The sequence below is a fragment of the Polistes dominula genome, unplaced genomic scaffold (genome assembly GCF_049000335.1).
Source record: "Polistes dominula isolate Pdom_NZ unplaced genomic scaffold, Pdom_raw_medaka contig_15, whole genome shotgun sequence".
Lineage (NCBI taxonomy): Eukaryota > Metazoa > Arthropoda > Insecta > Hymenoptera > Vespidae > Polistes > Polistes dominula.
The window spans coordinates 5,110,796-5,126,013 of record NW_028300915.1 but is presented as its reverse complement, the minus strand read 5'-3'; the positions used below and the strand labels follow the sequence as shown (position 1 = coordinate 5,126,013).

At 30.0% G+C, this 15,218-nt stretch overlaps 1 protein-coding gene across 2 annotated transcripts in view; it reads right to left on the bottom strand.

Moving 5' to 3' along the window:
• The window catches only part of LOC107069133 (interleukin-1 receptor accessory protein-like 1-B), a 182,742-nt gene extending 173,106 nt beyond the window's left edge, over positions 1–9,636 (bottom strand). Inside the window, exons 1-2 of one of the 2 annotated variants that reach the window (XM_089170516.1) lie at positions 8,990–9,636; positions 8,254–8,475 (exon numbers count right to left, since the gene is read on the bottom strand). In XM_089170516.1, coding sequence (XP_089026642.1) covers positions 8,254–8,471 — 218 coding nt within the window. In that variant the 5' untranslated portion in view covers positions 8,472–8,475; positions 8,990–9,636. Of the gene's footprint in view, positions 1–8,253 lie in introns of both variants that reach the window. The other variant, XM_015326158.2, reaches the window with a different exon arrangement.
• Positions 9,637–15,218: the final 5,582 nt, after the last annotated feature.

Below are 15,218 nucleotides of genomic sequence, written 5' to 3'. Positions count from 1 at the left end.
ATATTTAATAAATGGCAAAGAGATTTATATAAATATATGTTATTATCTCGCACGAAAAAACAATTAAAAAAAAAATATTTGAAATAATTAATAATAATAATAGAAGAAAAGGTATTTAAATGCTACGTGCAAAGAAAATAATATAAAAGAAACTAGTAGTTCTCTTGTACTTTTTCAAGAGATTCTTTATCTACTTCTGCCTCTGCATGTTTTTTTTTTTTCATTTAATATTTCTAAAGGTATACATAATACGCATAAACGTGAAATCACCTATCTTATATGAAAAATAATCCATATACGTGAACTATGGTCTCTCTCTTTCTCTCTCTCTCTCTCTTTCTCACGGAGACGCTCTGGAAACTAGGAAACAACTTTCCGCGAAACGATTACAGGCTTCCGCTGCCGTTTCGAAACCGCGTCCTCGCTGAAGTCAACGCAACTGATGTTTTAGTATACTATACTGTGGTGCTACTATGTACTATATGTATTATACCACATAACATAGTATCTTCACACGGAGACACACATATATACAAGCAAAAATGAATAACCTATTCGTTTTCACTAACGTTCGACACGCCATGATCATTATCCTTGATATTAAGGGAGTCTTCTATCATATGTGATAAAATGATCGACAAAGCAAAAATAAAAAAAAAAATAAAAATAAAATGAGAAGATGTAGAAAGAAAAAGGAAGGTAAGATAAGATAATTGATTTCGAAATATCAATGACCCCCATAACGGAAAGATATGTGTTTTTGATGTAATATTTAATATGACACAAAAGAATTTATAATGTTTATATATGATTTTTCAAAATACTCCATACGATTTTCTTTTTCTCTATTTATTTTATTTATGTATATTTTAACTATACATATTTATATATGAGCCGTTCAGTGCACACATCGATTAACTGCACTTTTTGAAAAATCTTAAATTTAAGTGTCAAAGCACTTGGTATAGTCATAACTTTTTATATTTATAATAACTTTCCTGAATAATAAAGATTAACACCATTAAATAGCAAAAATTTTTTGGCCATTGAATAATAAGTAATACAACAATATACATTATTTCATCGCGTTTCTCAACTTCCCTTTGACTGCGGCGCGCTCTCGAACTAATCCATTAATATGAACGGCGCGATTTTCGCATGTCAGTCGCTGCGACTATTTTTCTATTGACAGCTAACAAAAACAGATAATAATGGCAAATAAAATAAAAATATGAATTTAAAAAAATTTTTTTAAGTAATTTAGTTGCTATGTTACATATCAATAAATTCCATGTAAAATTAATCTGTAAAACAGCAATAAAGATGTGATAGTAAAAAAATACAAAGGACGTATATTTACGCCTTTCGAGTATATTGATGGATTTGTGAAAGCGTATATATACGCCTTTAGCAGTCAAAGGGTTAATCGATGTGTGCACTGAACGGCTCATATAAAGTCTTTCAGTTCATATGTATATTATAAATTGATATGTTTCTAGTAGACAAAACACGTATAAGTTAAATTTTGTTGTTTTAATCAAATATACGTTTATATATTATATTTATATACATTGTTATCCTTTGGTAATATATGTTTAATAAGTCTAATGGAATGAAAGATATATTAAAATGAAAATAACAATGAAAAAAAATAAAAAAAACTCAGACGTTAAAAGATAAGAAAGTTGTACGTGCATTTATCCTTGGAATTCTCTGGTATTCTTAGAATTGTCGAAGTATCAACCATGCATCCTTATATCATCTTAATCATTATCATCGGCCCCGTCTGCATCTTCTTCTTCGTTCGTCGTCGTATTCGTCTTTGTGTCTCGTCATTATAATCATTATCATCGCGTACGAAAGAAAGAAAGAAAGAAAGAACGAAAGAAAGAAAGTCAAAATGAGAAAGGAACATTACGTGGTTCGTATCCGTCGTGCATAACGTGCATTGAATTTGTACGTGTGTGTGTTTGTACGCGCGCGCGCATGTGGATGGATGATTTTATGCGTGCCTGAACGGCGGCTGCAGGAAACGATCGTGTGTCATTACGCGAAGTAATTTCTATTCCGAGGCAAAACCGATATCCCGTCGTTGTATTCAACTGTGCGTGCGGAGAAAGATCAGCAATGTTACATCGTTACTTACGTGCCGTTTCAATCTTTCATCTTTATCTTTTTTTTTTTATTTATTTTCCCCCCCTCTTTGCTTTACCTTTCAAATTTATAAGAACAAAAAAGAAAATGAAAAAAAGGTTAAAGAAAAAAATGCCTACACCTTGGAAATCATCAAAATAAAAATTTGTAAAAGTATATAATTGCATCGAATACGTGTATTTTTTGTTTGCAATTGTAATTGCATTCTTATGATTTTTTTTTATTGTTTTATTTATTTACGTGTATATATTGATTTATTTATTATTTTATTCCTACTCTGCTGGACTATTAATAAAAAAAGAAAAAAGAAATATAAGGTATATAATTGCGACAAATGCAATTTGTACTTACACGCAAAAAGTGACTCAACGAGGTATTTGCTTATCTGAAATATTGTTTTAATGTCTCTTTCTTCTATGACATATGTATATAACAACTTAATTATTATATATGCAAATAAACTAAATGAAAAAGTCAATTTACTAGCAAGCATTTAAAAATTCATCACTCCGACAAAAAGTCCACGTGTAATCTATTAGATTAGGTATTTTTAGTCAAAGATTTCTATTAGTTTCTTCACAAAACACAATTCGACCCAATTAACAAAGCACCTTCTTCATTCAATTACTTTAATAAAAATGTGGCTAATAAATTAACGAGGTTCGGGGAGTCAGTGTAAAAGAAAAAGAAAAAGAATTTTTTTTTATTTTAACTTTTAACCTTCTCCTCTCTTCCTCTTTTCCACTCTATTCTCAAGACTTTTCATCGTATGCACTGGACCATCGAAAGGACCTTTTTTCTTTCTCTATTCTATTTTCTTTCTTTCTTTCTTTCTTTCTTTCTCGTTACGGTACTTCTTGGGATACGTATTTTAACAACGAAAAAAAACGGCTAAATAGTTTACTTAGCATTCCAGTCTAGTTCAACCCCATCCTTATTTCCATCCCCCACCCTTTCTCCGGTTCACCTCTACACGTCGGCAACTTGGCTTTTAGTAGGTGCTTTTTTAAACGGAAAAAAGTAGTTAATCTCGCTCGCAAGTTTATCCCCCATCCTATTCCCTACTACCCTTATCCCAGCCCAGACTTTACCACTATCACTTCTTCTATTACTACTACTACTACTACTATTACTACTATCATACCATACCACTACCACCACCGCCGGCATTTTCTTCTGTTCGCGACGTTAAAATTGTTCTTTCATTTTCTTTTTTTTTTTTTTTTAACCTTTTCTACCCTACCTTCTTTAACTTCTGAACCATTACGTACAACTCTGAAAAAAATGTTCGTATAATTTCTTTCCCTGTTTTGTTATTTTGTTTTTGTTTTTAATACTTTACGCAACGTTGAAAGGCCGATAAAAACGTACAGGGAGTAGTAGGTCCTAATTGAAAGATTTTAATTAAATATTTAGTAAAAATTTAAATAGAAAAAAAGAAGAGATTTATTTCTATCGATCGAGTTTGATATAAAAACAAGTACGAATAAAAAATGATAATTTTACAATAAGGAAATGAAAATAATTATATTAAAATGAAATTTTGTTAAAAAAAAAAAAAAAAACATGTATTTCTTTCTATCTCTCATACGTTTGTACGAGTTATAATACGTGTAAAAGTAATACACTACAAACAAATATCTCTATCTCTATTTCATATCAAAAAGAGAGAAAAATCTTGAGAATTCGAGATAAGCCGGGTAACGAGCCGTGGTAAACCGAATAAAAGACAAAGTATTCTAAGAGATGTGGAAAAAAGATTTACCATTATTATACAAGAAAAAGTTTTAATCAACTACATTATCATAAAAGAAATAGTTTAGCTTTAATAAATTAATAATAAGTATATAATAAATAATAATTATATCATTATTACATTTCTATTAAAGAAATATAAGTAATTCATATAATACAAATAATGAAATATTATCATCACTTTCAACATTACTTTCCATATTTTGTCGATCATATTTTTAATGTGCATTATGATTGATATTAAACGAGACACATTGTATATTTGCACAAAGAGAAAGAAAGATAGAGAGGGACACGTTCGATGGAGACGTAACAGGTGTGTGGGCCGTTTTCTGCTCGTCAAGAAATAAAGAATCAAGCATAACTTACTCTACTTCTTTTTTCTTTTTTTCTTATTCAACGCCGCACCATTTGGGATTTTTGTAAATAAAGATAAAAGAAAAATTAAAAAGAAATAGCTTAAGTGTTGGAGTATGTCCTCAGGTCTGAGATGAATACAGATTCATGACAAACAAAAACGTTTGACACCTGGAATTTTGTACGCCATTAAGCACTTACAATAGGCATCCTAAAAATCTTTCTTTTGTTTGAATAATAAAAAACCCTTGAGAGGTACCTATACCAGTGTTTTTGTTGTTATGCGAATAACTTAAAAATTCAAAACCTTACAAATCTATCTATCTCTCTCCCTCTTTTCATTGGTTCGACCCTCCATTCGGTCTCATTCAGGTCTTTTTCTTTTTGCTTGCTTTCGGCTCATTTTCGTCTAAACTTCGATGGAATAGAGAATTTCTGAAGCTTAACTTCCTTCTCCTCCTCTTGCTCGTATTTCTCTACTTTTTCTTTTCTTTCATTATTTTGTTTGTTCCATAGCTTTTTTCGATCTTTCGCAGAATTTCTTTATAGAAAAGTATTTTACCGAACTTCTTTTTTAGACCCCCAATGGTGATCCTTTGACAAACCCTAAATCTTTCCTCCCCCTTACACTGTATCTTTGACCTGTCCCTTCAAACCTTTTCTCAAAAGTATCGTGAATCGACTTGAAAATCATGTTGGTCGCACGGATCGTCTTTGCTGCTGCTGCTGCTTTTGTCAAGGGAGAGATTATAATCTCTCGTGTTTATCTTTTTTTTCTCTTCATCAAAAATACGTCTCGTTACGATTAGATATATTTTATCAAAATCTTTTCTAATAATCATCGAACAAAACGAAAATTATCGAAAGGAACCATCGTCTAACGTATGAGAAGTCATTCAAATTTAACATATATTTTTCTTTTCTTTTGTATTCCTTTCACCTTTCACTTTTCTCTTTTCTCCTTTCTCCAAAAGAAGAAGAAAAATGTTTCTCTCTTCAATTCCAAGAACGTGTGGCGGGGCAGAGAAACAAAGACTTCCTTGCCGATCGTTAAGTTTACGAGACCACTAGATAATTATCACGTTTCGCGGAAGTGACGACCACGGGGAAAGGGAAAGAGAAAGAGAAAGAAAGAAAGAAAGAAAGAAAGAGAGAGAGAGAGAGAGAAAGAAAGAAAGAGAGAAAGAGAGGATTACAAGCCGTATACAACGTCCAAATAGTCGACACAACTTGTGACTCACTAAGGAATATACCAACATGGGAGGAATTACAAAGGGAATTTGGAAAACCTTAGGAAAAAAAAAAGTAGAAAGAAGAAAAAAATCAAACCACAATACAATTAAATAAATCGGAAGAATTTTGTATAATAATTATTTTTAATAGAATCTTTCTTATCAATGATTATTAATAAATAAAATATATTATGATATATTAGATCTTCGTAAAAGTTTCTTTCTTTTTTCTTTTTTTAATAATTTTACATAGCGCACAATATTTTTTATGTTAAGTAATATACAGTATAGAAAAAATAGAATCGATAATATTTAGTAAAATAACATAAAATATTGTGCAACTTAGTACCAAGAAAAAGCAAGAAATTTTCAGAAATACCTAATAACTATAAATATAATAAATAAATAAATAAAACAGGGAGAGATAAAAGAAAATTTAATATCAATAAATATAATGAAAATTATTTGAAAAAAAAAAAAAAAGAAATCAACACTATATCTATAATTACATGACATCGAAGTTGAACAACAAACTACTAAATGTGATTGTAAAAGTCAATGAAAAAATGTTTGATGTAATAATAGATAAATGAAATAAATAGAAATTATTTGAAGAATAAGTGCTTGAGAATCACTATGAAAAAAACCTAAAATGAAAGAAGGAAGGAAGAAAGTGAAGAGTCGAGGAAAATATCGTGAAATTCCAGTAAGATGATCGTTCGATCGACGTAGCTGGTGCATCATAATACCGTTTGGTATGACGCGAGGGAATAAAATTTGAAGAACGAGAGCATCTCCTACGACGACGATGACGACGACGACGACGACGACGACGACGACGACGATAAGCCGTCGTACCACTTTTCGCACGAACCTTTTCCCTCGGAAGAATAATTCAACCATAGAAAACGTTTCTCAGGGACGATCCATAGCAAACGAAAACAAGATGATTCGTCATCTTTCGTTCCTCACCTTCTTTTTCTTCTTCTTCCTTTCAACATTTTTCCAAGAAACTTAAAATATCCCCTTTAAGAAATATCTATACAATGCTCGTTTAACAAAAGTAATATTAATACAAACACAAATTCTACCACTTATAACGTCCTTAGTAAATCTGCCCGAAGTATGATTCCTTATTTAATCTTTCTTTCTCTTTTTTTCTTTTAAAATATATCTCTTAAGACGAAAATGTTCAAATTTATTGTAAGCCATGAAAAAGGATTACATTGATTTATGATAAAGATAAAAGAAAAAACAATTATTCCTTTTAATGGTTCGAGAAATTATTTTCAATTAAAACGGGCTTTTCTATGCTGTTTTTATATATTTCTTATTCTATGTACCAACTTTAATCTTCCATTTAAATTATTTAGAATACATTTACATTTTTGTCTCGAGAAATATATCTGTAGAACAAAAAAAAAATTAAAAAACCAATTGTATTTTTTTTTACAAATACACGAAAAGAAATTTAGTCAACTTTAATACTTTAATTAGCCACCGTATTTAATATTTTTTAGTAATATGTAAATCTGTAAAAAGTAGGATCTTTTATTTAATCTTGTTTTGTAAAATATATCTCTTGGATATAAAACATAAAATTTCATATTGTAAGTCGTGGAAGGATTGTTTATGATAAAAATCAAATAAAATACAATAAAAAAAAAACTGTTTAATAAAAAAGTTTTCTTTCAATTAAAAATGAACAAATATTCGATTTTTATTATTGGTTTTTTAATTCTATATCAATACGATATCAATTACGATATACTCACATTTTTTAAACGAGAGAAATATATTAAACTAACAAATAAAATAAAATAAATCAAATATTTAACAAATTTACAGAATGCAATTTAATATAGAATTGTGTCAATACTTTTCTTCTATACTATATATATTATTTTAAAATAATATCACAATAATCATGTGATTTTCTTTCTTATAACTTCTAACAACTTCTTGTGTATTTTTGTTTTGTCTACTTTTTTTTTAGAAATAAGTTTTCTAATTACTCGGTACTTGTGTTCAAAAAGAACGAACGAAGTTTAGCAGCAAAAGTAAAGGCGAAAATTTAATATCAAAGGTTTAAAGTTCCAAGAAATCAGAGAGATGTCTCATTCTCTCTCTCTCTCTCTCTCTCTCTCTCTCTCTCTCTGTTTCTCTCTCTATCCCTTTCTTTCTTATTCCATTTCGCTCGTCTCGTTGTTACGAATAGTTCCGACGAAAAGTCGAAATCCACCGAAACGAATCACGTTTAGTCGCTTTGGCAAACGAGAAAAAGACGGAGATATATAACCCTCACAAAGGGCTAGAAAGAAGAGTACTCCTATTATAAAAGAAATGCGAGCGACGAAGCATGTGAGTGAAATTCGTAAGACGTTCTAACTAAAGAAGAATAATAAGATATATATATGTACTGATAATTATGACAAATGATTAAGTCCAATAATTAAAAAAAATATATTAATTATATAAAACTATACTATTAAAAAAATATCATGAATGATCATGAAATTAATTGTTTGTAATTCTTTTAATTAGGTCATTGTCATCATTACTTATACAATTATCTGAATACCTGTGTAATAAATAAAATAATATTTTCCAACGAGTGTTTTATTTCCCCTTTCGATGAATATCAATTTAACATTGTCATTAGACAGAGAAATATAATTCCAACAAAAGGACTAATATCAAATTCACAAGTAAAACATTAAAAAACAATAAATATGATTATTGTAATTTGACTCACCATTCTATGCTTCTATATCCACGTAGACAACAATGAAGAGATTTGAAGCGTCCTACGTTAGTGTATTCAGTACTGATGACCTCCTTGGTGAATCTTAAGCCACCTTGTAGATTGTCGAACCTGTGCGTGGAACAGTACTCCTTCAACTCGTTTCCACCGCAAAGTACCGGGAGTAAGAACGCAAAGATGAAAACTTTCATATAGAATTCCTCCGCCATCTTTCTGCAGATCGACATCGTACGTTTTATTATTATTATTAAATAGAATTATCAATTATTAAATATTATCGCGCTTAAACGATAATAAAAAAAAAAATATCGCGACGAGAGAAAGATTAGGAGAAAAAAAAATAACGATCTTGAATCAGTTTACATGTTTTTCAAAATTTACGCGGCAATCACGCGACCCCGTGAAACAATACGAACTTCCCAAGAGATTGAAAAGATGAAAATCTTATTCTTCCTTCCCACGCTTATCTCTTTCTTCTTCTTCTTCTTCTTTTTTTCTTTTAGAACACTGACTGCTCCTTTCTTCTTTATATACCACCTCTCTTTAATTCTCTCTTCTTATTCTTCTTATATTCGTCGAGGGTAACGTCACATAAACTAACGAATAAACGAACAAACAGTTTTCGCGCAAACGGAACCTTTCTTTCTCTCGAAAGTCGCTGATGCAACAAGCCGGTACACGTTGCTTGCTAGCAGTAAAGAATATCGGAGATACTACTATATACTACCTATGGTATTCGATCCTCTCTTCCTCGTCGGTCTTTCTTTCTGAATGATGGTGGTGGGTACCGCGTGTTTGACGACAAATACGCGAGTAAGAAACGAAGAGAAAAAAGAAGGAAGAGAACTATTCTAAAGCTGTGCGGGACTGTTTACACGAATATTTTAAACAACGGTCGAGAGAATACTTTACTCTTCTCTCTCTCTCTCTCTCTCTCTCACTTATTCCGTTGAAACAAACACACATACACACACCAAAAAACACATAAAAACACGCACAATACGCACACACGATAAAAACTTTTTTTTCTTTTTTCTTCGCAATTCGTTCAGTCACCTTTTCTAGTCGAAACTAATTCTCTCATATTTTCCTTTATTATATCCTTTCTCTTATTCTTATTCTTTTTCAGTTAACGTTCAAAGGAAAATATAAAAACTAACTACTATGGAAAGAAAAACAAGTTAATGCAACATTTTCCATAATATCTCTTTTTCTTTTACGTAGTACGTATTAACGTCAGGATAATAAAAAAATATGTGTATAAATATGTATGTAACACATATGAGAAACTGCACTAAAATGAAAATGCCAGAGACAGTATTAATGAGAAATACAGCAAAACACGATCCACGCACAATGAATGCCAACGGCAGACTACAGCCACCTTGAGCAATACATGCGCGACCGTTCGAAACGGACCGCCTGTTGCCTCTCTCGTAGCGCTTCGCTCCTATTCGGCTATCTTCGGTCAACCTCGTCGCGACACGCTATGAGCACCTTACGCCTTCTCTTACAAGCATTTTGGGATCATTTAAAGCGCACACAATCATTATTAGAAAAATCAAAACACCTGTAGAAATGTAAAAGAAAGTGCATTGATTAAACACGTACACTAACTCGTCTTTCTTTATGACCACGCTAGCCAAACTCTAGAAGATAATTTATTTATTAAATAAATCAAAAATCAATTCTATATTTCTATTAAAACATAAAAACAAGGAGCCACCGAAGCTTGCCCGATAATTTCTACATGGTATTAATTAATCGATGCAAGTGTCTATTGTTGTCTAAAAGCTTGAAATATATGATCTATTTATCAATGTACCGACCTAATTAAAAAAATGAAGGATTAAAACGTTCTGATTTTAGCATTTTTTATCTCTTCGGGAAGGGAGGGGGAAAGGATAATGGATAAGATTATTCTATTGCACTAATGCATTCTACTTATGTTCCGATTACTATAAAATAAATAATTAAATTAATAAATAATAACTTAATAAATTTTATTAATAAACAATAAAATTTATTGACTTCGTGTTAGTGGTTGCACGATGTATTTTACACCTGTATGTGCATGTTAGGTAGTGTGTACCATACATCGTTTCGCGAAATTTTTTATTCATTTAATACATCATTTAATACTCAAAACACTACTTCTTGTACATTCTGTACATACAACACACGTATCTGTATTTTTATATTTATAATAAATATTTCTAATTTTTTCTGATAATCATTTTGCATAGTAAAATTACTACATTTATTTGTGGAAACTTTGATATACTCGTATATTACTAGTATTCATATTTACTAGTGTATACTTGTATTTTTGCTATAGTTTTTTATGCAATAATCACTAGCCTTGGCAGCCAATTACAGCAAAAAGTACGTATACCATTAACATATAAGTGTAGAAAACGTGGTTGAACTAGGGTGTCGAAGGTCCCCCAGGGCATGCCCTCTAGTTTAGGCTTTTGCACCCTGGTGGTATGTGAGAGAACCGTAGGGTGAACGAGTGGGTATGTATGTTTGTTCTTTTTAAATATGAGTAATAGACAGGCAGGTAGCATACTTTTTAGAGTGAATGTAAAAACTTTAATTTTAAGTAGGTAAGAACCAGGAAAGACTTGCTTCCACTCCGGAGTGGAAATTCCGCTTCCTGGCTTATACAGAATTGTTATAACATTTTATCATCTCATTCTATTATGCTTGATTTGCAAATTTATTTTGTAACTATTCTATGATCTTTATCATGTGTCATGATTCAAAGGGATTTGGACCTATTTGAAAGATTCATTTCTATTTCGATTTTAAAATGCAGCGTATTGCGGAAGAAACGGACAGTAATATAACGTCAATTGATTTTTAATATTCATTTAAAATCATAATAATAACATCAATTTCATTCAGGTCACGCAGTATGAATTATAAGTATTTCATTTTCATTAATTTTTAATAAAATAACTAATATTAGTCCTTAGAACAAAAGGATAACTACATGATGTACGGCAAGCGTCAGACCGATAATTAGTCTTCACTGTCAACATCTTCATCACTTACTTCTAACGTGTCAATAATTCGAACTAATTCTGTGTCATCTATATCCGCGTAAAGGGTATAGTTTTTGTAAAAATATAGCAACAAAACTGACAAAATTTTCGACGACTAATTGTAATTGAAACGAAAAGTACAGTTTTCCAATAAGGACTACTAAGAAATGCTCTTTTCCAAGACCAAGAAAGACTAAAAAAAAGATTTCTGTCTCCCTGTGTCGATACATGATGTAACATTAGAATTGTCAGATAAAAATCCTGAAAAGAATCCGATTACAATCTCTAAAAATTATCGTTGAATATGTATAGAATTTCTATCTTATCGCTCAAGCGCCTACAGAGCATCAGCACCAATCAGCATAAATTATAACTAAAAATAAAAGTAAAAAAATATGTTTTTATTCTTTTGCAATGAAATTAGACCGCTAATAACATTTTATAAATATATTTTGAAATAGAGCTGTCTTGCAATGCGAAAACAAGGACCTCATCGCATACGCAACGATATATCGTCGTCGGCACTTTTTGCAAGTGATTTTCACGACGATATATCGTCGCGCGGCACTAAAAGGGTTAAATATTACAAGATTAGCACTACGCACATTCGCGATTTTGTTTCATTGTTAGAAATATTTGATATAATTTAATGTAACGAATAAATGAAATAAAAGTATTGCAAGATAATGCATTACATTTATTGCATTACTTATTTCAATTCCATTTTATTATTTGACATTAAAAGTGCGAAGTGTTATTAAGTCATTGAGGAAAATTATTATCTGCTTGAACATTCGATTAAATGTGCTCGTGTATGATCAATGAAATCTAAATTTATTAATAGTCCAGGAGGAAGAAAAGTGAACGGAAAATATAAATTAATCTTTTAATAATTGAGAATTAGAATGCCACATTTTGATAGTACACTTTTTGAATGATGGATATATTTCATCAAAGACTCTTATCTTGTTTGCATACACGGGTATGTCCGAAAGCAGTAATGTACGAAGAAAAGAAAAAGCTTAATGCCGAAGGGGCCTCCACTTAACTGTGGCTCAAGAGGGCAACTAGAGAGAGAGAGAGAGAGATGCTACTGAGTTATTTTCAAAGTTTAACAACATGTTCGAATTTTCTAAGATTCAAGAGCATATTCGCGAATCTTTTGAGAATGGCTCTTTAGCAACTTTACATTATATTACATTATTATTTTGCTTGTCAATAATTTGTAGTAGTTATTACAAATGAAAATAATTAAAACAGTTTTTTTTTGTTACAGATTATCATCGTTGGATTTATCAATAACCAACTAAAAAATGAGTCCTAAAAATAAATCGATTATTCAAAAAATTTTGCTATACATAATATTTGCTTTAAAACATAAATTACTTTTAAATTATGATACAGTACAATCTATCCCCATTCTAAATTCTCATTGCAATATCATATCATTTTCCAATTTTTATACACACACATATTCTTATTTCTATTCTTTATTTGATTATTAGAAACTAATTATATCATAATGTTTTTAAATAATTTTTTGTAATTTTAATGATACCATATAGAACAATCTAGAGTGGTTCTAATTTTATTTTCATTTTACTTTGTTTTAAAGAAGGAATATTTCTAATACGTATCTAAGGAATCATTTTTTAATAATTTTAATTTAATAATTTTTTTAATTACTGGCAATGTACGAAAAGCTGGCATTCTGCAGAATACCTAAGGATTGTTGATAATAACTGGCGTTTTTAGGCAATGTACCAAATATATGAATTATTATGTACTTTTCCTAGGTATTGTATATAATAACTAGGCATGCTGTAGAATAAAAAATATTATTTAGACAATGCTGAGAAAAATACATTATGCATTAGGCAACATGCAACACACACACATACACACAAGCTATCGGTTGATCAAGCGAGTGGAAAGGAAAAACGATAAAGAAAGGGGAGCTCCTTCTGTTGATTTTGGCTTTTTCTATAAGATAAGGAGAAACTAGAGATAAGGGTATCGGTATCGGACCAATTATTCATAACAGACCACCCATAAATACATAACATATCTTTAATATTCTCTTCGTTTTTCAGATTATTTCACATTATTTATATTCAATTTAAAGTATTACTTATGTTATTAATTAGTCAATCAATAGTATAAAAATAGCATCACAATCTTATTATCCAAATTATCACTTGTTTCTATTTTAACTCTCTTTAAATTCGTGGGTATTATTTAAATAAATTATCTTAAATAAATACTGCGACTTCCCACTGCTATCTACAACAAGTAAAATATGAAAAAAGGTCTTGATAAGGCTGTTATATAAATAACGTACAAATGTTATTTTAAAAAAAATTATGAGATCTCCTTCAAAAAAAAATTTATTCAAAATACGTAAAGAAAAATGAAAGTTATACAAAACAAAAAACCTGACGCAACTCTTTATTCTTTTTTTTGTTTCGTAAATCCTGTCACACGCGCGATAAAATTCACGTGCCTTGCCATGTGATATTTGAAACGAATCGAAGATGTATTTCTTACTTTGTCGGTTTTTCATTTGTCGTTTGATAAAATGTTTAAAAAAATATATGAAATATTAATACATTTCATTACAAACATATATAAATATACTTATAAGGATGAGAGAAATTTTAAGAAGTGTCTACATCGATATTTCTAGAAATATCGATAGACGATTTCCTTATAAGTATCACTAAAGAAAATGTTATTCTTTATTTGTCGTGTGGTGGTGATATGAGTATGATTGTGTGAGAAATTATTGTTGGATGAAAGAAATCGTTTTTCTCTAGATGGGAATGTATATGTTTTTTTTTGTAAGGTGATACCACTTGAGCCTATCGCTTAATGTTTAATCGCACCGAAACCTTTCAAACATTCTCGATCCGAAAATAAAAGAAGTATTCAGATATTTAACGATCGGAAATGGTCGGGTAATTTCGGGAAATAATCCAAGGAAAGGACAAAAGACGATAGAGGGGATGATGCTTATAATATATAGACGACGAAAAGGGCCAACGGATGCCCATTTGATATTGTACTGTTCTTACGACTAGTGTTTATGTGGGAAAGAAGACGGACAAAGAAGAAAGTGAAGTAACACAAAAGACGACGAGGTAAATTAATTATTAAATTTTGATTATAGATATTTATTAAATTTTTGTCTATCTCATCTCATTATATTAAATTAAATCTTATTAAACATTATTAACGTATTAAATAAATTAATTAAAATTATAGAAATATATAATAAATTTTACATACTTATATATATTTTATATATTAGCAAATATATAAATATACTCCATTTTTAGATTTTTTATTTATACTCCACTTTTTATGTTTTTTCTTTTTTTTTTCTTTTCTTTGAAACTTTTCTTTTTAAGCTTGTTCGAAAGCAAATTAAATGAACGTCGTGTAGCCCTCAGGTAAATGCAAACATTAAAGAAACGCCGACTATCCTCGAGAAACGAACTAACATTCCCTTCTCTGTATTTCCGCGGAACGAGCATTACGACGACCAAAGTCATCGGTTAACGCTAAATAATTACTAATTTCTATTCGTCGACTGGTTTTAACTGGCTCGTACTACGGTTATTATATTTCATCGATTATGCGTTAGGTAAACGTTTAAATATTTTTCTGAAAATAACCATGACAAAATCAATGTATTATTATTAGAAAAATTTATACATTTTTTGAATTTTAGTTATTTACCAAGTTTACTCTTTTTTTTTTTCATAAAAAATTCGCATCGTAAGTATTTTTTATAAATATTTTTCTAATTACAATATAATAAAAAGAAGCATAAATAAGTAAATTTGATTCATTCATTTTTATTTTGAATTCGTAATTTATTTATATTCTATGTTAAAGAAGATA